Below are 27,049 nucleotides of genomic sequence, written 5' to 3'. Positions count from 1 at the left end.
GTGGCAGAGCTCTAAAGAGTGGAGTCCTAAACAAAAACAGCTCTCACAAATGAGAGGAGGCCTAATAACGCTCATATTAGCCAAGGAGGCTCAAAGAGAGTCTGATAACTTAGCAAATAATAGCCCAGCTCTAGGAGCGGAGGCCTCAGCATAATGACTCTCTAATCGAGAGGAGGCCTAACAACATTCCACACTCAGGATGTCTAGCAAGGAGGCTCACAGAGAGCCTTCAACTCAAACCGTTACCCTGGTGGAGCCCTGGAGAGTGGAGACCTAAATAAATATAACTCTCGCTAGCAAGAAGAGGCCAGACAACACCCGCAGTAGCCAAGGAGGCTCAGAGAGAGCCTAACAACTTAGCAAATGTAGCCGAGCTCTAGGAGTGGAGGCCTCAAATGACAACTCTCTAAATTGAGAGGAGACCTAACAACATCCAAATACTCAGGATATCCTGCAAGGAGGCTCACAGAGAACTATAACTTGCATTCAGAGGTGGGTAGTAACGAAATACATTTACTTCGTTACATTTACTTGAGTAGTTTTTTGGAAAATGTGTACTTTTTAGAGTAGATTTAAATGTGGGTACTTTATTTTAATGCAATACTGTACATGCTAAGAAATGCGTAGTTTATTCCAAGCGCGCTGTCTTTTTTTCATAAACGATGCCCCATTCACAAATGAATCGCTCTTTTGATGTAGCATTTCTTTACCGTTTTTTATGGACAAATATCTTAATTTATACATTAAATAAGCTACCATTGTTCAGAGAGTATGAAATGAATATCCGCCGTCCCGCAATCATTTGTGGGTAGCCTATCTATTGCGCAGTGGCGGCGCCGGCGAGCTGTTTGTCTTGAAAATTAACGCCTTTGAGGAGACACAGTTAACCAGTTTCCATGCGCCTGCAGAAATATACATTGATTACAATTTGGAGAAAAGACGGAAGATGATCCGTCAGTGTGCATTTGATCATTGTTTGTGTTCAGTTGTTCAGCGCTAAGGTTATGAGCGCGAGCACATGTAATTAAGAGTTTTCTCACTTTCTGCTTTAAAATGTAGCTGTAGCCTATACGTTATCATTATACAAAGCAAAGGACATGCAATGATATTTGGGCTACAGATGCCAGAAATAATGCTTGTCTCTTCTGTGTTTGTTGCAAAGATATCTAATTATGATAATAATTTAAATATCTACCTAAATAATAACATGCTATTGTATTGTTGTGTGTGTGTGTGTGTGTGTGTGTATATATATATATATATATATATAGGATACTTTTTTACTCTTACTCAAGTAACTATTAAGATGATTACTTTCACTTTTACTTTGAGTAAATATTTCTATAAATACTTGTACTTTTACTTGAGTACAGTTTTTGGATACTCTACCCTCCTCTGCTTGCACTCGATATCCAAACTAAGATCCAGGGAAGTGTAGACCTCAGAAAAATATCACCCTTGTGAGAGAAGGCCTAGCAACACTAAAAAACACTGCTTTCAATACAGCATGATGCTGCTGTTAGCAGATTCTATAAATGCAGTAGCCAAGGAGGCTCAAAGAGAGCCTAACAACTTGACAACACTGCTAGAAAAAGCAGGGGCCTCACAGGCATAATGCGCTTCCTATAGTAATGGCTAAGGAGGCTAAAAAGCCTAACAACTCAGCATCACCAGTAGGTGGAGCTCTACAGACGGAGGGCTCGAATATTGGCCTAGCAACGTCCAAAACACCGAAAGCTTAGTAAAACACACCCTGTTAAAACAAAGTAGTCACCAAGGAGGCTGACAGAGAGCCTACTACTCAGTAAACTACCTGGCATCAGACAGCGCATTCACAACTAGCCACTAATGCCGAACCATCAGTAAGGCAGATGTAAAAGTAAAAACAAACTGCCAAAAACAACATAGTTCCAGGTTCAGGGCCAGATGTAAAGACGTGTGAGAGCCCCTCCTGGCATAGCCAGGCCTTTCAGCAGATCAGCCTGGTAGGCTTTGCAACACAGCCATAGTGTGCAGTGCCACGCCAGCCTGACCTGCTGCCGCATACGCTCTGCCATAAAGACGCAAGATGATACGCAAAGGTTTAGTAGGCAGAGACGGAGCCTTCAATGCGGATGCCACGCCTATCGCAAAATAGCTGGCCAACGTCTCTTTGGTCGGAGGCATCAACGCATTCTACAAATATGGCTTTCTCCAAGATAACACAATGCTTCAGTGACTGCACAATGAATCTGTAAGTTTAATAATGTCTACAGTGTAAACTAGCATCATGTCAGTTAAGCTTTTTCTGTAAGTTGAATAGGGAAGGCAGTCTGGTGGAAGCTAGATATTTTACTTCATAACTTGTTAAATATGGATTTTTTTTTTTACACAAACGGATTGCTTCGCTTCAGAAGGCCTTTATTAACCCCCCCAGAGCTGTGTGAAGTACGTTTATGATGGATGGATGTGGACTGAAGCACTTTCTTCAGCTCATACTACTCGTTGGTATCTCTCACTGCCATTATAAAGCTCGGATGCATCAGGATATTAATTAATATTTCTCAGATTGTGTTCATCAGAAAGAGGAAAGTCATATACACCTAGGTGGCTTGAGGGTGAGTAAAGCTTGAGGTAATTTTCATTTGAAAGTGAACTAATCCTTTAATCAGAGGATTTGCCAGCATGCATTCAGCACTGAACAAAAACTTCGGCGTTTTGAGCAGTGAGTGGATCCTAACGGCTCATTGCGTTCCAAAAATCAACAGATATGTCTGTGATTGGCTACATTGCTCAACACTGCAAAAACATGTTATTAGAAACCCTGCCTTTGCTTGAGCCCATAAAGCGTTTTTATTTGATCTTAGTTGTTCTTTAAAAAAAAATCAAAATCAAAATTTGTATAGCCCATTTAAAGTGTTTATTAAAAACAAATTATTAAATGATAAAAAATGAATAAATGTAACTGAACAAAACTTTGCGTTGCATTTACTGCTTTAGTGCTGCAGCACCCCCAGCACCCCTACTTCCCGTGCTCCTGCAACAAAGTGTTGAGTTAGCCCTGGTGGTTCCAGGAAGATCCATTTAGATCTGCTCTGACAGACAACAAAGTTGAGTTAGCCCTGGTGGTTCCAGGAAGATTTGTCTGCAAGGGCACTGTTTAAACGTACAGCTACATGACAAATATTCTGACTGAAATTCTATGACTCTTCCATCCAGATAGGGGTATTCTCTGCTTTTATTGTTATTTTTATTCCTTATGCATTCCATTTTTATTCTTGCTGGGGTCACTAGAAATCGCCAACTCTCATTGAAATTAAATAGCCTGTTGTAATGTCGATGTCAAGCGCAATGTGAACGCTCATTAAATGTCAATCCGATTTTAAAATGGGGGCATGTGAAATCAACACATTGACTGGAACTTCCCCAAAAAAGCCTAAACAAAAGGAGGGGGCGGGGATTCAAGGTTTTAAACATTACTTAAAAAAGTTAGACGTTTGTATATTGTTACAAGTAGGCTATAACCATAACACAACAGGTGCACTTTCCATTGCAAACCAGAGGTCCAACGATTTGCTTCAACGTTTTAAAGTGGTATACAAAACCTAAAATATTTGTTTTAAATAGGCTAGTCGATCCACGTGAAAGACACATTGCATATTAGTAGCGTTGTGAGTTTCACATTTACGCGCAACATGTGAGAATCACAGGATTTAATATATACTGACATATTATTGTGCTCTTTCTCTCCTACTAATTCTTTTGCTGCTTCCTTCCATGTGCCCATACTTGGGTCCCCTCCTCCTCTTCTCATCATTACGCATTCAGTCTCACTCAGCGCTCTGTTCAACCGCAGCTCATTGCGCTCCAGACGCTCCACGCACCCGAGTGCGCAAGACCGCTGCGTTTAGGTTAGGCTATAATAGTAGAGAAAACACAGTAGTGTTATTGCAATGTCACACTTGGATCGATAGAAATCTGCATATATATATATTCAATCATTTGCATACTTCAAAACCTATATAAACCAACCGTGGCGCTGAAGTATCCTCAAACATGAGCACCATCTCGGATGGCGGTGATGTTTTTGATGGAGATATGCGTCCTGACAGTTCATGACAAAAGGCACCCAACTCTATCTTTCAGCGTCCGATCAGCCGTGGCAAAGAAGAGGAGAGAAGAGCGCAGGATGAAAAGCACTGGCTTACTACTGGGTTACTTTTTGATGAAAGTTCTTGTGTGCGACGCGGAAGGAGAACCTGGGAAGAACCTGGATGGTCTGGTGACGGCGTCTGGGTCCAACGACTCTAGAGACGGGGGAAACGGTCTCTCTGAGACCCCTCACACGGAGGACAGGTGTCGGGGCTATTATGATGTGATGGGTCAGTGGGATCCTCCGTTCGTGTGCCGGACGGGGAGTTACCTGTACTGCTGCGGGACCTGTGGCTTCAGGTTCTGTTGCGAGTTTAAGAACTCCAGGTTAGATCAGACCACATGCAAAAACTACGACACCCCGCCGTGGTCCATGACTGGCAGACCACCGCCGAAGATGATGGACCAACACGATCCGACTAAGGATAAAACGAATTTGATTGTGTATATCATATGCGGAGTAGTTGCTATCATGGCGCTGGTTGGGATATTCACCAAACTTGGCTTGGAAAAGGCGCATCGACCTCACAGAGAGAACATGTCCAGGTAAGTTAAGACTAAGTTCAAACGCTGTTGCATATTGTCTGCGTGGTTGTTGTGGAGCTGCGCAGTTTAGGGGAAAAAATATCGAATGGGATTTCAAAAATCAAATTCTTCCAAAATCAAGTGATCTGAGCTAAATCTTTTACATATTAATATACACTCTGCACTGACTGCATGTCAGTATTCATTTGCATATATTTTTATTTATCCTTTGTAATTTTCATAAACTGTTGTAAATTTTAATCTGTAGCTATAGTTATGGAGCTGAGCAGTTTATCCCATAGGAAAGAAAGAAAAATCAAATTCAAATTCTTCTTAAACCAAATAACCTGGGTTATATGCTATTCTATTTACATTTTACAGCTTTACACTCTTGCTGTATGCATTCGTGCCTATTACTTGCCCTTTTTAAGAAGTTGTAAATTGCTTGTGTTGTTGTGGAGCTTAGCAGTTTATTCCATTGGGGAAAAATACAAATGAGATCTCCATATCTCAACAGTTTCTTGTAGACAACAATGCGATTAAACAGAGAAAATTGAGTTGTTTACATAAATCACTTGCTTATTTCAACTTAAGAGTTTCAGAAGAGATCTGACAACATCACAAACTGTTCTGAGATTTTTGCGAGATATTAAAATCTGCAATCAAAATGTCCTACATTTGTTCTAAATAAGGTATAGCACCCCATTGACAGCTTTTGTACCTTTTCTCTTAGAGTGTAGGTTTCATTATATTTACCACACTCTTCCTAAATTATCAGAGCTATACTATATGAATCAATTTAATTAGATCAACAATCTGACTGTAAGTCAAAAATTACCTCATTTTTTATTTTGTCCTGAGGAGATTTATTTATTTTGTTTCGCTTAAGTTGATATCAATAATAAAATACAACTGAGAATGCTTATGTCTTCAATGAGCATGACAGTTTTCCTCAGGGATGTCATTCAGCATAGCTCAAGGCTTTCAAGGATCACACTGACACAACTCTATCACCATGACCTTGTGCTAGTTTTTCCACAACTTCTACTGGCTTTATTTTCCTGTCTATCTATTTATCCTTCAGGCAGTCTACAACATTGACGTGTACAGAAGTGCAGAATATGCTCCTTTGGTTTCTCAGACAGGCATTTATTTGAGGTTCAAGGTTTAGAAGGCCTATTTAAGTGGTGGAATGGACAAAGTAAATTTCTTTCAAATCAAGAAAAAAAGATCTTTATTTCGATAATAACTAAAGACCAGACATGCTTATCCTCGAAGACACAGGATAAAGTGTGGATAATCAGAGAGAGCTGAAGGCAGATGTATTATACTGACTAGCATTCAGGTCTAATTCATCTGTTGATCAGCAAACATTCATCAACATCTCCGTAAGTCTCTAATTATCTCCATGGTGAGGCACAGATTTTGTCTGAAAAAGCGTCTACTCCAATCAAACGAATACACACGTATGCTTACTCATCTAAACATCAGTAGAGAGGTGTCCGTGACATTAGTAGGATAATGGACACTGATCTGTGTCTAATGATACTAATATTTCAAGGACATTCTATTTGTGCACCGACCTTTCACTCTATCTTTCACTCTATTTAGGCGTGAGCACAATAAAAACTCACATGGGCCATAGTATCCCATCCACCACCCACAACCAGCCATTTACACCATTTTAATTGAGTGCCTTTTGTATATTTTACCATGCTGACTTGCACCATTTTAATGATTTTCATGATGGTTTTAATGTCCACAAAAAGTTATTATTTTTTACCATTTCAAAGTGGGATGTGAATGAATCTATCAGTGTTATGTAGCTACATATGGTTATATAAAGACCCCATGAAACACAAATGGGAGTATTGTAACTTTTAGATCATGTCCACTTGGTCATGTCTGTTAGGTCAAGTATATGCTACTATACTCTAAAACGCTGAGAAAAGCTGTCCTATAGCAGATATACACAATTTATATATTTATTTTCTGGGAACACAGACTTAAAGGGTTAGTTCACCCAAAAATGAAAATTCTGTCATTAATTACTCACCCTCATGTCGTTTCACACCCGTAAGACCTTCGTTCATCTTCGGATCACAAATTAAGATATTTTTGATTAAATCTGATGGCTCAGTGAGGCCTTCATTAACAGCAAGATAATTATCACTTTCAGATGCCCAGAAAGCAACTAAAGACATTTAAAACAGTTCGTGTGACTACAGTGGTTCAACCTTAATATTATAAAGCGACGAGAAAACTTTTTGTGTGCTAAAAAAAACAAAAAAAAGACTTTATTCAACAATATCTAGTGTTGGGCGATTTCAAAACACTGCTTCATGAATCTTTGAAGCTTTACGAATCTTTTGTTTCGAATCAGTGGTTTGGAGTGCTAAAGTCACGTGATTTCAGTAAACAAGGCTTCGTTACCTCATAAGTGTTTCGAAATTTCAATGGTTCACCACTGGGGGGCGTAACTTTGGCAGTTTGATACACACTCCGAACCACTGATTCGAAACAAAAGATTTGTAAAGCTTTGAAGCTTCATGAAGCAGTGTTTTGAAATCGCCCATCACTAGATATTGTTGAATAAAGTCGTTATTTTGTTTTTTTGCCGCACAAAAAGTATTCTCGTCGCTTCATGACATTAAGGTTGAACCACTGTAGTCACATGAACTGTTTTAAATATGTCTTTAGTAGCTTTCTGGGCATCTGAAAGTGTTAATGATCTTGCTGGCAATAGAGGCCTCACTGAGCCATTGGATTTTATCAAAAATATCTTAATTTGTGTTCTGAAGATGAACGAAGGTCTTACAGGTGTAGAATGACATGAGGGTGAGTAATTAATGACATCATTTTCATTTTTGGGTGAACTAACCCTTTAAAAATATTCATGACTCATCTTGCACAAATGGGTGTATCTAAATTTGTATCCAATCAGATGCTCTCTAGAATGAGAATGTCCCTCCCACTAATACAACCTGTCAAGATGTAACAAATCAGGTTCATGGAATCTGATATGAAACTACAACTTATTGGCTATTAAAAATATATATATATATATTTTCCTGTTTCAAAAGGAAGTGTGTCAACACAAGAAAGAAAATGACTGCAAGTTATTTCATGGTTGTATTTAATATACCACACTATCATTTCGGTCTAATATAACAGATTGTTGTAATCCCTCTTTGTCAACATTTATTTAACATTTATGGAACAAACTTTTCGATGATGAAATGTCTGTCAAGAACAGTATAAATATGTATTAAAGTGCTCTAAATTAATTAAGTTTTTTGTAAGATGAGTAAACAAAGCCTTTCTCCATAGAGCCCTGGCCCAGGTCATGCGCCAGACAGCTCCCGGAGAACATGTGGAGAGGGAGGAGAGTTTGGCAGTTCATGGACAACACTACGAGAACATGCAGGCCAGAGCAACAGGAAACAACCTGCGTAAGTAAATCTGTTCCTTACCATCAGTGCTCATGCACAACAGGTCGAATCCATGTCACTTAAAGCTCAGTTTAGCTCGTTCTGGAAAACACTCGCTGCTGTGACAATCCAATAGTAGCAGATGCATCTTCTTCACCCCAGAGAAGCAGCTGTGAGGTCCTGTGGCTATTCATCAGTAAATATCTTCGGCTGCTTGATTCGACTCCTACTGAGAACAGGGGAAGTAGTTAGAGAAGCCCATTTTTGGCGTGTCCGGTGGGCTGCAGTAGCACTTGCATGCGTCTATAGTGATCATTTAACATGCTGAGATAGTAATTACCACAGGCTAAGTGGCTGACAAACACACACACACACACACACACACACACAGAAAGCACACTCTTTCTCTTTCTCTCTCTCTCTCTCACACACACAAGTCTGTCTCCCTCTCTCTCTTTTCACCTCACTCATGCTGTTATTTCATGCAAATAATACAATTGTGCAGGAAAATATGAGACCTAGCAAATTATCACCTTAAAAATATCCAGTTTACTTTGGCAAGCATGCTAAGTTCTTTTATAAAATGGATAGTTTTGGTCCTGGGTGCTGATTGGTCAAAACGATATATTATAAAACATATATTTCTTCTGATTAGTCAATACGGAATATTATAAAACTGATCGCTCTGGTCCTAGATGCTGATTGGTCAATATATGGAATATTATAAAATGGATATTTCTAGACCTGGATGCTGATTGGTCAATATGAAATATTATAAAACATATAGTTCTGGACCTGGATACTGATTGGTTAATACAATATAGCATAAAACGGATAGTCCTGGTCTTGGATGCTGATTGGTCAGTATATTATAAAATGGATAGTTCTGGTCCTGGCTTCTGATTGGTCAATACGAAGTCCAAGTCATGATATAGCAACAGCTATGATATGAAACTCCTATTATTTAGCAAATTATTTTTGTTGCATTACAACACTCTATTTTGTCAGGGACTGTATCTATTATAAGGATGGCACTGAAAGATTTTGCATAGTAAAATAACAAAAATGGGAGTTCTTGATATTTTTGATATGTAGAAACCATTTTATCAAAGTGATAAGGCACTCGAGGCTGTACACCAAAGACTATAGAATAACACAAGATGCGTCACTCGTATTATTATGAATGGGAGAAAGTGCAACGCGCAATATGGTGGAATAAGTCCCGCCTTCTAAATGAGAGCCAGTCGTTGATTGGTAAAGTCATTGCGTCACTGCAGCGGCCGTTAGAAGCTCCGGTTCCTATAGAAACAATCAAACGCGCGTCTCCGAAATGAGATAGAGACGCGCATTTGATTCAGCCTGGAAAATACCGTTTTTTGTCATGATTCGACCGTTTAGAAACGAAATGTATGAGACAGTTGTTGTCAGATTTCATTGGTGATTTCATATATGCAATTTAATCGAAAGCTTGGCAAACAGCTTTGGAGAATTTGATGTTTCCCCATTCAGAGCTGCGCTTGAATGCCTGAGAGGTGTTTCAAAGATGGCCGCCGAGTGAAATGACTTGTCTTAAAGGGACTTTGACTATATTGTGAATATGGTCACGACTGTATTCAAAAGATAGCAAGGCCTTTCATACTGTAACTTATTGCTTAAATAAAACTTCCTTAAATCTAGTCGAGGCAAAAATGATTAAACAGTGCCTCTCAAATTGATGTGGATATGCCATTTGCCAAAAGATATTTGGCATGAAAAACAATCACAGTGAAGTTTCCTCTGTAAATATTGATTAGAATGAAATATTACAAGATAGGAAGTCTAGTTCAATAAACTTCAGCCCACAGACAGAGCTGATTTACTAACATTGTCTTGTGGTATGTCACAGTGTTGCCATGGTGCTGACGGATTCCCGATCTGCGTCTCAGTTGTCTTCCGGATGTTTAGATCAATATGCCTTGCGTCGAGTCAAACAGTCACACTTTATTTGATAGCCTCCTAATGAAAGTCAGAAAAGCAGTTGTAGCAGATGTTGTATGTTCTTTTTATAGCCCGTGTGTTTCATGCAAACACTCCAACGTGCCTGGTAAGATATGTTTATGTAACTAAATTGCTGTAGAAAGTCTGGTGGCTTTTATTTTACCACAATGCAATTCAGTGGCCTGACAGCTGCTGCTTTAACTGTGGATAGGGAGAGTAATTTCTGAATTTAGATGGAAGTGAAAAGCTCTTTGTTGATATTCGGCTGTTATCACAATACAAGATGCACGCTTGACTTTTTCCACTGGTCTCTGCTCGTTCTTTGAGATGGAAGTAAAGGGATTTCATGGAAAGAAAACAAATCGAGCACTTAAAGATAGCTGTCAGCTCTGAAAGAGAGAGAGAGAGAGTGAAATCTGTAGTGCACACCCATGTTTTTCGGCAACAACACTTGAGAGGCAATGGGGAATGTATGTTAACAGGCTGGCTGAGTGATTGAGCTTGCTGCTGAAAGTGCAACGGAGCAGAGCGGAGCGACATGCAGGTGCTGCTCCTCTAAAGAGCTGTCTGTACGAACGCTGGGGAGAAATAACATTATGAGAGACGGGCCGTCTGCAGGGAACTCAGACGTCTCGCTGAAGAAGCCTGCTCACATTCAAGGCTCTGCGGCCACAAAACCATTAAAGTGTTTACTTGAGGAGTGCTGACTGGGACAAGGGGTTGACTTGGCCTTGTTGTGTTAAACACAGAAGTAAAGCAGTGAAAAGTCGAGAACCATGTCATTTATGAAAGGTAAGAAGAGTGAAGCAGAAAGATAGTGACAGAGTGTTTGGTGCATGTGTTCTTGACACTGTAGGAGAATTTTACAGTTAAAGACCCAATGACCAGATATGATGAATGAAGACCCGGAGTCAGAGTTTAAAAAAATTAATTGAAGAAAATTTTTACTGAAGAATAGTTTGCAGTTTCATCAGGAGAAGTCAGCTTCAACACTCGTAAGGCCGCTCTGCTTACACATTCAATACAACAGCAGCTATACTCTAACAGAGTCCACTAACTACGTCATTACTTCAGGTTGAATGATTCTGATTGGTTAAGAAATAGATATACTTAGAAAATGTCTACACATGGACTGACAGGCAGAAGCACATCTCCATTGATTATCCGGATGACACCAGGACCCTGGTTTAGGCATGGAGTGACCTCACAGATATGTGTTTCTGGGCACCAGCTTGTCTTGGAAAATAAGTTTTTCCACCTTCCTAGGGTACCAGTCATTAACCTCATCCATACTGATCTGTAACGAAGAATACTAGCGCCCGTACACAGATACATAGCTTCTTCAAGGTTGAAGTTGGCTGAACAGAATACTTCCCCAAAACATTCTGATAACATGTTCTCAACACTCACAGTAAAGCCTGGAACACACCAAGCCGACGGTCGGGCAGTTTTTGTTTGTCGGCCGACTAAGTTTTCTCAGTGTGTTCCGCACCGTTGGCTGAAGTTGGTCCTCATTTGCTTTTTGTCATCTGATTCGACATGTTGAATCGGCGTCGGAGCTCGTCGTTCAGTCAGGCCATCTGATCATTCTGATTGGCTGTTCAGCTACTGCCACCTACTGGTACGAAAAGGCATTTCTTCTTACGCAGGCGCAGAAGGGACGGGCTACTTGGCCGTTGGGTGTCGAGCGTCAGTTTGGTGTGTCAGGGCAACTTTGGACCCAGACGCTGCTGGCGTGAGCCAACCCCGCAGTCTGCTTTCGTCGCCACTAGTGCATCGGCGCCTAGCTTGGTGTGTTTCGGACTTAAGAGGTACAGACACAGTGATTGAAGATGGAAAGTAAAATAAATGCTGTAATGCGTAAACATACGCTGAAGAAGTCATTCAAATAATTTAATATTTAGAAGGATAAATATTGATTAATAACTTGATTATAAATTCCTCGAAAGATAAATATTGAAGTGGATTCCAGAATCCACCCCCTTCAACACATTGCACTGTGCTGCTCATGTGGGTGACAAGTTTAGATCTGACCCTAAATGTACACTACTGATCAGTTTGGGGTCAGTAAGATTTTTAATGTTTTTATAAGAAGCCACTTATGCTTACCAAAGTTGCAGTTATTTGAACAAAAATACAGTACAAACAGTAATATTGAGAAATATTATTACAGTTTATAGGGTTAGTTCACCCAAAAATGAAAATTCTGTTATTTACTACTCACCCTCATGTCGTTCCACACCCGTAAGACCTTCGTTCATCTTCGGAACACAAATTAAGATATTTTTGATGAAATCCGATGGTTCAGTGAGGCCTTCATTGCCAGCAATGTCACCGAACCTCTCAAGATATATAAAGGTACTAAAAACAAATTTAAAACAGCTCATGTGACTACAGTGGTTCTACCTTAATATTATAAAGCAACAAGAATGTTTTTTTGGCACACAAAAAGTAAACAAAATAATGACTTTTCAACAATATCTAGTTATGGGTGATTTCAGAACACTGCTTCATGAAGCTTTGGAGCTTTACGAATCTTTTGTTTCGAATCAGTGATTCAGATCACGTATCAAACTGCTAAACTGCTGAAATCACGTGACTCTGATGCTCTGAACAACTGATTCGATTCGTAAAGCTCCGAAGCAGTGTTTTGGAATCGCCCATCACTAGATATTGTTGAAAAGTCATTTTGGTTTTTTTGGTGCACAAAAAGTATTCTCGTCGCTTTATAACATTAAGGTAGAACCACTGTAGTCACATGAACTGTTTTAAATATGTTTTGAGTACCTTTATGGATCTTGATAGGTTCGGTGACATTGCTGGCAATGCAGGCCTCACTGAGCCATCGGATTTCATCAAAAATATCTACGGGTGTAGATCGACATGAGGGTGAGTAATTAATGACATTATTTTCATTTTTGGGTGAACTAACTCTTTAAGCAGTGGTGTCCAGTTGTGTTCTGAAATGAGTCAAAGCACATTTTCCTGGTTAAATAAACATTACATAAAAATGAAAGCAAATACAGTTATATTTTGTATTCTTGCATCATCACTCAAGTCTTCAGTGTCACATGATCCTTCAGAAATCATTCTAATATGCTGATTTGATGCTCAAGAAACATTTATTATTATCATCAATGTTGAAAACAGTCGTGCTGCTTAATATTTTTATGGAAACTGTGATACTTTTTTCCCCAAGATTCTTAATATCTGAATAGAAAGTTCAAAAGAACAGTATTCATTTGAAATAGAAATCTTTTGTTACATTATAAATGTCTTTACAGTGACTTTTGATCAGTTTAATGTTTAAATGTTTAATGTTTAAACTTTTGAGCAATTTATTATTATTATTTTTTGTCATTCTCCAACCTTGTTTTATCTCAAGTCAGGCTAACAAACTATATTTTTTAGATTGATTATGCTAATGTTCATAACCATTCTAAATGACTTTACACCATATTTGTAATGAACATGAAAATATATGCATTAAAGGGTTAGTTCAAACAAAAATAAAAAAATTCTGTCATTTATTACTCACCCTCATGTCGTTCCACACCTGTAAGACCTTCTTTCATCTTCAGAACACAATTTAAGATCTTTTTGATGAAATCTAAGAGGTATATGACTCCTCCACAGACAGCAATTTAACCACCACTTTCAAGGTCTAGAAAGGTATAAAGACAGTCGATGTGACTGCAGTGGTTCAACCTTCATTTTATGAAGCGACGAGAATACATGTTGTGTGCAAAAAACAAAACAAAACAAAAATAACGACTTTATTCAACAATGTCTTTTCTTCTGTGTCATTCTTGTACGCTGTTTACGTTCAGTGCTTCCAGGTTCTACGTCAGAACGGCGGCTCAGTATTGGCTGACGCTGTTCACATGAGCAGCACAATAATGAGTCGGCGATATATGAGCAGGCCAATAATGAGTCTGTGTTCAAACGTAGAACCTGGAAGCGCTGGACGTAAACAACGTATGAGAATGACACAGAAGAGAAGTTGTTATTTTATTTTATTTTTTTCGCACAAACATTTTTCCCTTTAATGTTCTTTAAATTACATTTTGCATATTACCAGAGCTAAAAATGTTAAATGTTTCCCTCTCTTTTTTTTGTTTTCAGTTAGCCTTCAGTTAACAAGCTAATGCCTTAGCCTACTAGCTTAGCACAGTGCTGACTGGTTAAAGGGGTCATAAAATGCCACTTTTACAAGATGTAAAATAAGTCTCTGATGTCCCCAGAGTGTGTATGTGAAGTTTTAGCTCAAAATACCCTACAGATAATTTTTTATAGCATGTTAAATTTGTCACTTTTTGAGGGTGAGCAAAAACGCTCCGTTTTTGTGTGTGTCCCTTTAAATGCAAATGAGCTGCTGCTCTCAAAAGGGGGCAGAGTTTTAGGAGCTCGTGTTAGCACTTAGCAGCGCTCACATTACCTCACACAGACACGCAGAAACTGTTCAGCCTTTTATGTTCAAAACGGAGTCGGACAATGATGGAGAGACTCAAGAAGAAGTGACAACATTTTGAATGCAACAGGACGCTTCTGAACGGTTAGTTGATGAATTTATGTAGCTGACGTGGAGTTAACTATCTTAAAGTCATTGATTAGCATATTCTGCCATGGTAATCGCTCATGTGGGAAATGTTGTTAGATGCTTACAGAGCCAGATAATATATGCTGCATGAAGATAGAACAGGTATAGTTTAATTACGGTTATAACTTGTCATTTTGTCATCTTGCTTTTACTTACTGTAATGCAGTAACATGGCCTCACCCCTTTGTTGTGTGTTCTCGGGGGCGGGGTTTATGTAAATTCTAGGGTTAGTGATGTCACCAACCCAGGAAGAAGCACGTTGTAGTCCCTACCAGCCGTCTGTTGTAGTCCTTAAACAGAGAATTCTTTAAAAGAAAATATCTCCCTTTGCATTGAACTTTTTGTGCTGTAACTTTGCAGATATTGTTTATGCTCAAGCAGCAACATCACACACTAACTAAAGTTAAAAAAGTGAAATCGCAGTGAACCACCCCTTTAAGAAATCCTAATCAAAAGAGGTTATCACAATGGCTCTACATTTTTACCATCAATGGAGAAAGGTGCTTTTTGCACACATAATGTTGTAGTTAAACCGTCAAGCTGGGGCTAACTGCCAAATCTAGCCAAATCTTGACTCCCTGGTCAATAAGGCAACTGGTTAATTTAATTTAAAGGTTGGACTTCCTTATTGAGCATATCTATGAATGGTTCGTCTCCTCCTCCTCAAACTGTCTCACTGCCGAAAATTTGCTGTCCTTCTCTACCTAATAAAGAGGCAAAAGCCCAAAAATACCTCAGTTCTACAACATACAGACTTGAAATTACACTTGATATCCGTATCGACAAACCTGAGTCATCTAGTGGCTGGGAAAACAGAATTAGCACGAGTAAATCAGTCACTGAAATACAATTCATAGTCCCCAGCCAGCAATCTGGGTTAACCAAGCACAAGAAACTTGGTTTGGCTTGAGTGCTTTATACATTTACTGCCCAACCACTACAATTTTCCATTAGGCTACCACACAGATCAAACTTGCACAATAAGTCTGTGATGCCCAGAGTTCTGCTGTAAAGCTCTGGCCCAAACATTTACTAGCACAAGCTGCGAGTCTGTGTTTATTTAAACAGGTGACAGCAATGATATATAATTAATTCACCCCCAGAGCCAGTGTTTGTACAGCACAGTTTTACTCATGAGAATCTGCTTAACTCAGAATCCGCTGGGCAAAAAAACTAGCGGTGACTCATTGCTATGCCAGTTAACCTAATCAACTCTCAGTCTTCTGTTTACACACCAGAACAGCTTAGAGCAGTTTTTAGAGTGCTTAAAGGACTAAATAACTGTTAGAGGTGAACGTGGTATTAAAATGAATGAAAATGCAATACCGTTTGGAGTTCGTAAGACTGCAGCTGAGTTAAAAAGTCATAGCTGATGAATCTATATTATGATAATGCTGAGCCTTCTCTGTGCTTACAGTAGAGAAACCACAACATAAGAATTTTTTACCGGGAGTGAATATTCCTGTCAAAAGTCCTTGAGTTCAGCTGTGGTTTAGTTACGCAGACAGCTTTACCTGGTTTGCTGCACAGCTTGTTTCCATGGAGATGGTGAAAGATTTTGCTGACCATTGTTTTTCTTCCCTGTGAAATAGTACAGCTGAAAAAAATATGGCAAAATAAAGCATCATAATTGGATCAGATGGATGTTATGCCAGATGCATAAATGTTGCAAGTGATTGCCCATTTAGCAAGATAGGAAATAATGACCTGCTCACGAATTTGTCCACATATCAGTCTTAATATGACAGACACTCATCACATAGTTTCACTATCACAAACTTTGTTTCCTAAATATTTGCCAAAAATGTGTTACAAGGAGGGCAGTGGTTTTTCAAACACTAAAAGTCTGAGACTAGGGATACACAATATATATACATAAGACTACTTAGAGGTAGTCTTTAAAAACACTAATAATTTAAAAACACTGTTAAATGTAAGCTTTTGCAGATCTCAAAATAAATATAAAGTTTTTATGCTGTGCATTATAAAGTTTTGATACATAAATTCACTTAAAAAAAGCAATTAAAACAGTTTTCATTTTAATGGCATGAAAATAATTATCAGCTTATCGGTATCAGCCGGTGTGTTCACACTTGTCATGTTTGGTTCGATTAAAATGAACCCTGGTGCGATTGCTCTTTTAATGCGGTTCATTTGAACTTGTGTGAACGCTGCCATCCAAACCCTGGTGTGCACCAAACAAGCAGATCGAGACCGCTGAAAAGATGAAAAGTCCGCTTCCAAACGAACTCTGGTGTGGTTTGAATGATATATGAACGCAACACAGACCAACGTATGGTGGCCCAGTAGTGCACAACGCAACGAAATTAAAAAAGCAAACATAAGTTCACAACACAACGAAATCGAGCCACAACACAACGAAATTGCTCCCGTCCACTAGGGGGCTCTCAGAGCTCGGTAAAGTTTTCCTTGCCAATGTTCTATAGAGTCGGCAGTGATATCAATACCACGATTAGTTTCAACAGTATGTAACCACTGTATATCGACATGAAATATTAATTCAAAATCACCTATGTGTGATTACATATTTATACCTGTGAATGATTTGACGCGCTACCACGGCGCATGATGAAGGGAACGTCTGCCAATTACACCAAGTGGTTAAAATGTATAATTTGTATTCATTAAAATTACTTTTAACATTTAAAAACAGACATGTTTGAATTCCAAAACTTGTCAAGCATTGTGTTTTGTGCTTTATTTTGTTGTGTTGTGAACTTATGTTTGCTTTTCGGTATCGGTATGTCGGTATTTCGGTATCTTTTGGTTCGGTGATAAAATTGCCAATCTGAACGCTAATCGGACCAGGACTAAATGTTTTTTTTTTCTTTTTTGGTTCGGACCAAACGAACCGAACTACAAGTGTGAACGCACCCTTAAAAATCAGTGCTTCCCTATCTGAGATCTATGGAAGCTAGTTTCAGCCATGGAACAATAAAAAAATAAAATAAAAATAAAAAAAGGTAATTGGGACTTTTTATCACACAATTGTGACTTTTTTCTCAAAATTGTGAGATATAAACTCGCAAATGCGAGATTCTGACTTTATAACTAGCAGTTTATATCTCGCAATTGTGAGACAAAAAAAATCAGAATTGTGAGACAAAAAGTCACAATTACCCTGGTTATTTGTTTTTATTCAGTGGCAGAAACAAGCTTACATAAAGATCACATTAAAAATTGGGAATTAGAAATTTTTTTTAAACCTGTGAATAAACAGCAGGTTTTTGATTTCATATTCATTTTCAGTTCAGTTTTCAGTTCAGGGGCTTAAATACACAGACACTAATGACTTGACAAGACACACATGTGCACAGTCAAATCAATAAACCAATAGGCTTGTTCGAGATGAACTGCCACCGGCTGGCGAGATCTGCCGGTTGCAGGCGGTGGAGGAGTACAGAGACGGCAGTCAGATCGACACTTTGTGCTTTCCGTAGTGTGCTGAACCAACGTCATTTATATCAGACCACGTGATTTTAGCGTTGATTGTAGCCAAATAAGTGGATGCAATTGAAATACCCGTGTTTTGAATATCAGATATTCAATATCAAGATTGGTTAAATACAGGAACTTGTCTAAGACAACACACGACACGTCATCTTGTCATCACAGAATCTGACTAGTGAGAATAAAGTGTGTCGTCATCAAGGCTTTCGCAGCCGATTTTGAGCAACTGCAGCGCCTGACCTAGGCGGCTGGTCTCGTTTTGCTCTCGCGGTACTTTGATGGCTCATGTGATCGTAAGATGGCTCATGTGATCGTAAGGTGGCTGCAGCGCCGATTAAAAGTCGGACAAATTTTCTAACCAGAATGCATTGCTTTTGTCAGGCGGCAGCTAGTCTCAGCCTCAGACATCATGCCCACAGACCGTTGGCTGAACGTCTGCTGGAAACACTTCAGGAGTTTTGAAGTCGTCATCTGGTTGGTTGAATTCTACAGGATGTCCAGGAGATGTGTGTGTCGCATTCTTTAATAGTCCGCCTTGAAACAAATGCTGACGCCAAACCAACTCGTGGAAGAAGTGGAACGCCGTCGTGTTTACAACTGTGACAATGAGAGCTTACCAGGATCAAGTAAACACTGGATTTTCAAAAGTATGTGAAGTTCGCGGCTCCATTGTTGCAGTAAACTTGCACAACGTTCTTGAGTGAATAATTTATTAGATGCACGCCGGTCTGTTATTGTAGGGACATTGACTTTAATAAATTATTTCACGCCCCTAAACATGACGTGGAACAAAACAAACTGTGATTGGTTGCATTACATGTCAGTCAAACGGCCTCTGGGTGGTCCTTGGCCAATGAAGGCTCCTTCTGCCGTCAGTCTGAAGGTCTGGCTACGTGAGACTAGGTGGCAGCTGATCTTTGCTGATATTAAAAGTACCATGGTATCACCATCTGACACCTTCACTATACCACAGTAATTTTTTTGGGTGTAATGCAGTAATATGAACATTGCTGAGAAATGAGTGGCCATTTAATTCTTAACATTCTACAGACGCTTTTCTTAGCAGATTTGTTATTGTAGTCTCTGGTAATGGTGCTGTGCGGTGACTGAGATACATCAGGGGATGGTTTGAGAGCGCAGCTGAAATTACTGTTATTGATTTTAATGAATTTAGGCAAGGACGGGTAGAGCCTAGGCAGTCAGATCAATTATCGCATCTTAAACAGAGTTCCCTCTTCCCTCTAATGCACCCCCCCCCCCTCGAATAATTATCAGTTAATTTCCTGCCAGTCGACGTGCTGACAGGTAGGTGGCTATGTAAATCAGCGGCATCCGAGGAAGGCTGCGATGACTGGCAAGCAATGGTGTGGACTTCTCAGATCGCATAGGCTCTAAGTTAACACATTATAATTAGAAAAAACTGCACACCATCAAAAACAAGCAAAACATATAAATAATCCCCGATTGGAGCTGTGACATGAATCGCGCGTCTGGCTCGTCAGAGGGTGCATGGAGCTCACACTGCTAAAGCAACTGTTGAAAAGATGAGAGCTGAGAAAGGCTGCTTTTTCATCGGGCCCAAATTGGCTCTTTGAGAGCTGTGTCACAATAGGGGGTGGATTGCTTCAGACCTTCATACATCCCACCATCAGTCAAACACACCCACAGCTTGAGCTGAAAACGGCCATAGATGATTGCAGAGGAGCAGTTGCCCACTTCATGTTAAAGGGGTCACATCATTGGGAATCCAATTTGATCTTTTAAGATTTGTTTTGAACTAAGATGCAAAAATGACTCATTCTAAAATCTGTCAGAATCCCAAAAAAATTAACATAAGACCTCCCACGTTTACACGTCAACATTGCCTATTCTGTGTTCAGAAACTTGGCTTTGAAATAATGGATGATGTGTAGCACCTACAGCTCTGCATATCCTTCTGTCGAAGCCAAAGAGCGGCTGGTTAGAAAAGAGGATCTTTTTAGTTTATTTCTAACAAAATCCCTGGTCATTTCAGTCTTTTACTATCACTTTGTTTGGTACGGAGCCACACACGACATACGGAAGAAAATATAGATGTGGCCATGAATTAAGAATTTGTTCCCACGACTAATTTATTGCAGATTATTATACTGTACTGTACAACTATATACTGAGCGCTGCATATGGAACAGGAACATTACACAAAAAAGCAGAGTGTTAACACATTTTATTGATGAATTACCTTATTTTACTTCATGAGTTCACATTTACATATAATTAAATAGAGTAAAGTTATGCGTATTTGGCGTGCTGTCCGTGGGGAGGGCTTCGAGTTTAAGGAAGATAAAAAGTTTTCTTAATAATTTCCCATAGCTCAATAGGACTATACACACAATATTGTGTGCCATTGCAGAATAATTATGTAGGTTGAGTTCCTCTGTGACTCTTAATGCTTTTGATTTCAAGCGGAACTAAAAAAGTGAATAATCACTTATTGAACAGCCCAGTAGGCTCTTTGTAGGCATATATTTTTTTTATTTTTTAATTGCTTTTCAAATGTGGATTATTGATGTGTACATTTTCCTGTATTTGTCCAAATGTATTCTGGTAGCATAATGGCACCCTACAAGAGCTGTTATTGTTATGCAAGCGCAGAGCCGTCATAAACAGCATGAAAATCATTCTTCACTTTGTGTTTGAACAGCACGGTTAGAATGACAGAAGGACATTCAAAGTCCAAATCAATGCAGACTTTGTCTGTAAACAAGACAGCATCATCAGAAAAAAAATAGCATCTTAAGAAATGCCATTTCAAAGAATGTCATTTCAAAGAGCCCAATTTCACAATGATTACTCTGACTCCAAACAATTAAAGTAATGTAATGTTAAATAAAGCAAAGCAAAATAGAGCTCTTTGTCCGTTATGGTCTGGCTGTACTTTTCTTCAAGGATTTCTCCAGGTGTAACGGTGTCAACGTGCCGTCCCCCTGCTGTACTGGAGACTGACAGGTGACTGTGTGGCACATGAGTGCTACTTGTTCCTATCATTTGTCCATGGCACAAGCCTCCCACCGCAACTGGAGCACTTACGGTAGCATGGCCTCTTTTTACCACAGGTGGTCAAGCAGGGGAAAAGTATTTCCTCTCAACTTAAAAACCATGTCATTGAGTGGCTGTCAGACCACTTCCTCTCAGTCAAAATGTAAGCCCAGTGGTGATACACTCCTGAAATGGGTCAGTCCAATCTGGATTTTATGGCACCGCTGTAAGAAATGGGTCCACTTCACTTTTCTTTTTTTTTTTTTATTGGTCTACATTCTTCTGTGGCAGAATTTAGTCTGGAGGGCATTTCATCTTCCAGAGTTTCTGGACTGAGTGTTTGAAGCGTTTACTGAGAGAGAAAAAAATCAGGTTATTACTATGTTTAGCATTTAGAGAGTGAGGCAGTTCAGAACAGATAAACTGGAGGAGTTTATTAATGTATGCTGATTTTGAGCTTTTTTTCAGTGTGTCTTCATCAGGTTACATGCAGTTAGTGTTTATTTACTGTGTCAATCCATTATAGTGAGTACAAAGATACCCATTGTGAAAGACACACAAAAACACTATGGAGAATGAATTAGGAATTGTGTTGATATTGTCGTCAAGTGATTAACATTCTGTAGAAAAATGAAGCCAAAATACCCCTGAAACGGTTGTTTCAGATTACGTCATTCAGAGTCTGCGCAGTAGTGATCCTGAGGTAGAGCTGCGGTATCAAGGTCCCGCCCACACTCCCGCTCCCGCAGACCCAATCGCAAGCACAGCTGTCAATCATGATCCCAAACTTAAATCCAAACATAAAACCAAACTTACTGGGAAAACAAACACTTGAACATATGTCTGCGTGATAAGAACAACCTAATGACAGAAACCATCTTTGGAAAAAAATCATTCGTTCATTCGAATACATGGAGAGGGCGGGGTTTATGACCTATACTGCAGCCAGCCACCAGGGGGCGATTGCAATGCTTTGGCTTCACTTTTCAGGACTTGTGCATACACTTGGGCTTTGTCCAAATTTGCATACTTCCCTACTATATATAATAGGCGAAAAACTGTATGTGATAAAATAAATATGTCCGAATTCACACTACTCCTAAAACAGTAGGCAAAAAAGTACCCAGATGAACTACATCTTCTGGCGAGATTCTGAAGTGCACATATGATGGATTCTTTATTATCCTATGAGTCCACAGGAGAGGATTTGTGAATGGCAGTGAAGTGACGCAACTTAGGGTAATAGATCACATGATAATGACAACATGGCGAATGTAGTATGTCCGCTTATATTCATAGCACACATTCATACTTTATAAAAAGTGGTTGCAAAGTGGTTTAGTGGTTGCAAAGTAATTACTTGTTTAAAATATTCAAGAAAGTATAAGATTTCAGACGCAGCCTTGGTGTAAACAAGCTTTGCTCTTATAGTCTGCACCGCCACCTAGTGGATTGGCTGTATACGACGCAGAACAGTGCAGACACCAGCGCAGAACTATAAATGTGAACAGCCTCATTGGCCACTTTGGAGATGGCTATGGCATAAAGGTGCAGTCACATTAGTGAAATTTTGGTGGGATTTTGCAGCCAAAAATATCTATTGTCTATTGTAAATAGTGTAGCAATGTATGAAGCTCGGCTCAGACAGAAGTCACTTTCAAACCAAGCAACTTCTTGTTGGTCAACGTGGTAAATCTGTGATCAGCTTCCCAAATTTGTGGACTCCTATGGAAATGACTGGATTTCATCCGCAAAAAAATTGCAGAACAATGGTAAACGCGACAGACAGTTATAAATAGCGCAAAAATTTTCTCCAAACACAACACTAGATTTACAAATGCATAATGCATTTTTCTTCATTAACGAAAAATGATCTTATTGTTAAACTGTGAGCTCAACATTAAGTGAAACAACCATTTTATGGCGCTTAAATGATGTGGCCCCAAAATGATTTGAACTCTCAAGCCACACTTAAAAACACAGTTTGATGCAAAACATCAAAACAAATATCATCTGTAAATAAACTGTAAACTCGTATCTAAATCTACAAGGCAGTTGTTTTTAGCATTTTCAAGGTATTGCTCCATTAGTTTCATGTAGCATACTATGTCTCACATTTTGTATTCCCATGTTATGCCCTCTGGTCACTGTGGCGTGGCTCATTGAAAATCAAATAACATGTTTCTGCTGTTATCCATTTTTTTCCCCCAATCCCATTCTGTCTGTCTCTCAAAGCTGCATCAGTACAATGTGAAGCCATTTTCTGCGGAGGAGCAAACAGTATTACTAATAACTTTGGGAATATTTGAAGGTGGGTAATGGGTAATGCTGTGCCGATCTCTGTCCATTAATATTTATTGAATTTGAGGCTGAGGGGATATTGAATATTTATGGATAATAACCACATGAGGCAGTACCACTAATGATGCGGTACAGGCAGAATTAAACAGAAAATGAATTCTGAAATTTGCATTTGTTTGCAACATAAGAATATACTGATTGTTTACATTTATTGTGGCCTGAGACCTTAACATATCAACCTGTCTTCAAAGCCATGGCAGAAAGTTAGGTTAAGTTCCTCTGCGGTGGATACATTGTTTTGCTGGTATACACAAAGATGTCGAAGAGGACCATGAAAAATGGCAAGAGACAGGCTAAAAGTTCAGAAGATGAAACATATATGCCAAGGATGCCACAAGGCAAGATTACCAAAGAGTTGCAGGAGATATGCTCACAGTCTTATTGATATTCACCAAATACTCTATTATTTACCCTGTTTACTGGCATTTCTTTCTCTGAACAAAGCACAGCACTGGCGATGAAAACCAGAGAAATAAAAACAACTTGAGGCTTATAAGGCTACAGTTTGAGGTCTTGTCAGCCTGTCAGCCACAAAGCAGGGAACCTTTAAAGCTTAGAAAATAGTGTCATCTAATGTTTTTCTCAAGTGTCTGAAAAACAAATAAGACGTGGGGTCTTTGTTCATTATATCAAATGTCAGATGATGTGGTGGGAAGTGCAGTTCACATCCATGTTTGAGTCTATGAGGCATATTGGGGTCCGTGCCCATATGTGGCATACTTATCCTAAACCAATGGACCACTGACAGCACAACATCCAAATTTCCTGGGGAGAGATGAATATGCAGACGTGGGTTTCCAAATTTAAGATGGCTGCCCACGTGTGGAGTTGTGTGGAGTGCGTAATGAGTCATGTAATGGCAGATCAGGAAGAAATCAAAGTCATAGCTTGTCTTGTTTTCTACTGGCATTATGCTGTTGAATCACATGCTACGCTTTTAAAAAATACCAAACAAGGAATGGGAAGGGTATTCATGCATGACAGAAATGGCAACAGCGAATTTAAGAAAGACCTAACAACACAGTGTAGGTGCACAAAGCCTTCATTATGATATAGTGGTGGTGAAGAATGAACCACATTTCCACTGTTCAGTACACAGAAAAAGCTTTTACACAGGCTTCTGTGAATATTTTGCAATCCTTTTTTTTTTCTTTTTTTTTTGAAAAGTAAATACTTGCACACTGCAGAAATCATTTTCTTGATCAACATTTCTGTCTTGGTTCTACAACCTACATATCCTTAAAACAAGAGAAATTTATTTGAGGAACAAAACTTTAAACTTTAAATATTAAAACTTGTCTTAAAGGTTGGGTATGTAGTTTTTCAAAAACACTGTTTGGAAGTTAGTTGGGCCGACAACAACAACAAACATGTAGCCAGTCAGCATTAGGGGGGCGTATGATGGTCGAGGAGACAGAGCGAGCAAGAGGGAGATTTGATTTAAAAAAAAATCTGCAGAAAGAGAGATGAGACACATTACAAAAGAGCTCAAAAGAATATCACTGGAATGAAGGTTTATGACTGGGCAAGCACTCTAAGACCCGCGTTTATATTAGAAAAGTTTTCCAGCGCTGGAGAGAGCTAAGTGGGAAAACCTGAAAACAGACGCAGAGGGTACTTTGATTCTGCTTCACATGTGAGTAACACTGGGTTTGAGTGTCAATGATTGTCTGGAGCTGCTGTGCTGTTGGCGACTAACAAAGAAATCTTGTTTGTATTTACTCTTGTATGTTCATTTTTTGTTTGTTTATCATTTGCGCTTCATTTTTCGTGAAGCATTTTGTTGTGCGTCAGCTGTGATAAACAGACATCCACTCGCATTGTGTGTGTAACAGTGGCCAGATAGTGAGAGTTTTGAACTGTTTGGTTACCAGCATTCTTCAAAATATCTTCTTTTATGTTTCACAGAAGAAATAAATTCATTGGAATGTTGAGTTCTGGAATGACATGAGAGTGATTAAATTATGACGGTATTTAAATTTTTGGGTGAACTATCTAAGCAGCATTTTTGTTTGGTTTTCCAGTACATGCTTAAGATAAATTTAACAACTATTGTTAGGCTAATACTTAAAACAACAACAAAAAACTTGATTTGCCAAATGGGTAGAAAAAACTCTTATACAGTTGTGCTTAAAGGGTTAGTTCACCCAAAAATGAAAATTCTGTCATTAATTACTCACCCTCATGTCGTTCCACACCCGTAAGACCTTCGTTCATCTTCGGAACACAAATTAAGATATTGTTGATGAAATCCGATGGCTCAATGAGGCCTACATTGAGAGCAAAGCCATTGAAAACCTCAAGGTTCATAAAGGTACTAAAAACATATTTGAAACAGTTCACATGAGTTCAGTGGTTCTATCTTAATATTATAAAGCGACAAGAATACTTTTTGTGCTCCAAAAAAACAAAATAACAACTTTTCAACAATATCTTGTGATGGGCCGATTTCAAAACACTGCTTCAGAGCTTTACGAATCGAATCAGTGACTCGGAGCGCCAAAGTCACGTGACTTCAGCAGTTTGGCCTTTTGATAGGAGATCCGAATCACTAATTCGAAACAAAAGATTCATAAAGCTCAGAAGCTTCATGAAGCAGTGTTTTGAAATCGGCCCTCACTAGATATTGTTGAAAAGTTGTTATTTTGTTTTTTTTGGCGCACAAAAAGTATTCTTGTTGCTTTATAATATTAAGTTAGAACCACTGAACTCACATGAACTGTTTTAAATTTGTTTTTAGTAGCTTTATGGATCTTGAGAGTTTGAATGGCTTTGCTCTCAATGTAGGCCTCACTGAGCCATCGGATTTCATCAACAATATCTTAATTTGTGTTTCGAAGATGAATGAAGGTCTTACGGGTGTGGAACGACATGAGGGTGAGTAATAAATGACATTATTTTTATTTTTGGGTGAACTAACCCTTTAAGTTAAATTATTTTTTAAAGATGTACATGTTTTTACTGAAAAACAAGTCAAAAATACTGATTAAGCTGATGCTGCCAGTAAAAAAATGTTTTTACTCTGGAAAATGTGTTACAAAATGTGGATTTATTTTAAGGCAGACATTTGACAGTTAGCCTGCCATCTGTAACAGGAGAGGCTGAAGGTCATAACACACCTGAAATTAGAGGAAACACAGACAGACACCAGCCAGCCGTTTAAATTACCCATACATATATACACATATCATAGCAAGATACCCACATACTTTCATATGAAAGGCTCATGGAATGTAGTAGAATGATGATAAATCCATTATTTCTGTTCCAGCTTTCAGGCCGGTTCCAAAGTTATCTTGGAGTTACATTGTCTGTGCCCTTCCCATGTCACTATTGTGTTTAGATCCCAAAATACTCTATTGCATTTTTAATGAGGCCTTGCAGACTATCCGTGTCTGTTTTTGACTCACTTTGGCTCAATTGAGCAGGTCTTTTGTGTCCTTCTTCTTTGAAGGGATAGTTCACTGAAAAATTTAAATTTAGTTATCATTTACTCACCCTTACAAACCAAATGAATGATATTTTCCCCTTTTTT

At 38.9% G+C, this 27,049-nt stretch overlaps 1 protein-coding gene across 2 annotated transcripts in view; it reads left to right on the top strand.

Annotated features, from left to right (window-relative positions):
• The first annotated feature begins 3,795 nt into the window (after positions 1–3,795).
• The window catches only part of shisa9b (shisa family member 9b), a 40,208-nt gene continuing 16,954 nt past the window's right edge, over positions 3,796–27,049 (top strand). The window contains exons 1-2 of one of the 2 annotated variants that reach the window (XM_051888830.1): positions 3,796–4,677; positions 7,987–8,108. In XM_051888830.1, coding sequence (XP_051744790.1) covers positions 4,052–4,677; positions 7,987–8,108 — 748 coding nt within the window. In that variant the 5' untranslated portion in view covers positions 3,796–4,051. The remainder of the gene's footprint in view (positions 4,678–7,986; positions 8,109–27,049) is intronic. The other variant, XM_051888828.1, reaches the window with a different exon arrangement.

The sequence above is a fragment of the Ctenopharyngodon idella genome, chromosome 3 (assembly GCF_019924925.1).
Source record: "Ctenopharyngodon idella isolate HZGC_01 chromosome 3, HZGC01, whole genome shotgun sequence".
Classification (NCBI taxonomy): domain Eukaryota; kingdom Metazoa; phylum Chordata; class Actinopteri; order Cypriniformes; family Xenocyprididae; genus Ctenopharyngodon; species Ctenopharyngodon idella.
This window is presented reverse-complemented; position numbering and strand designations above follow the sequence as displayed.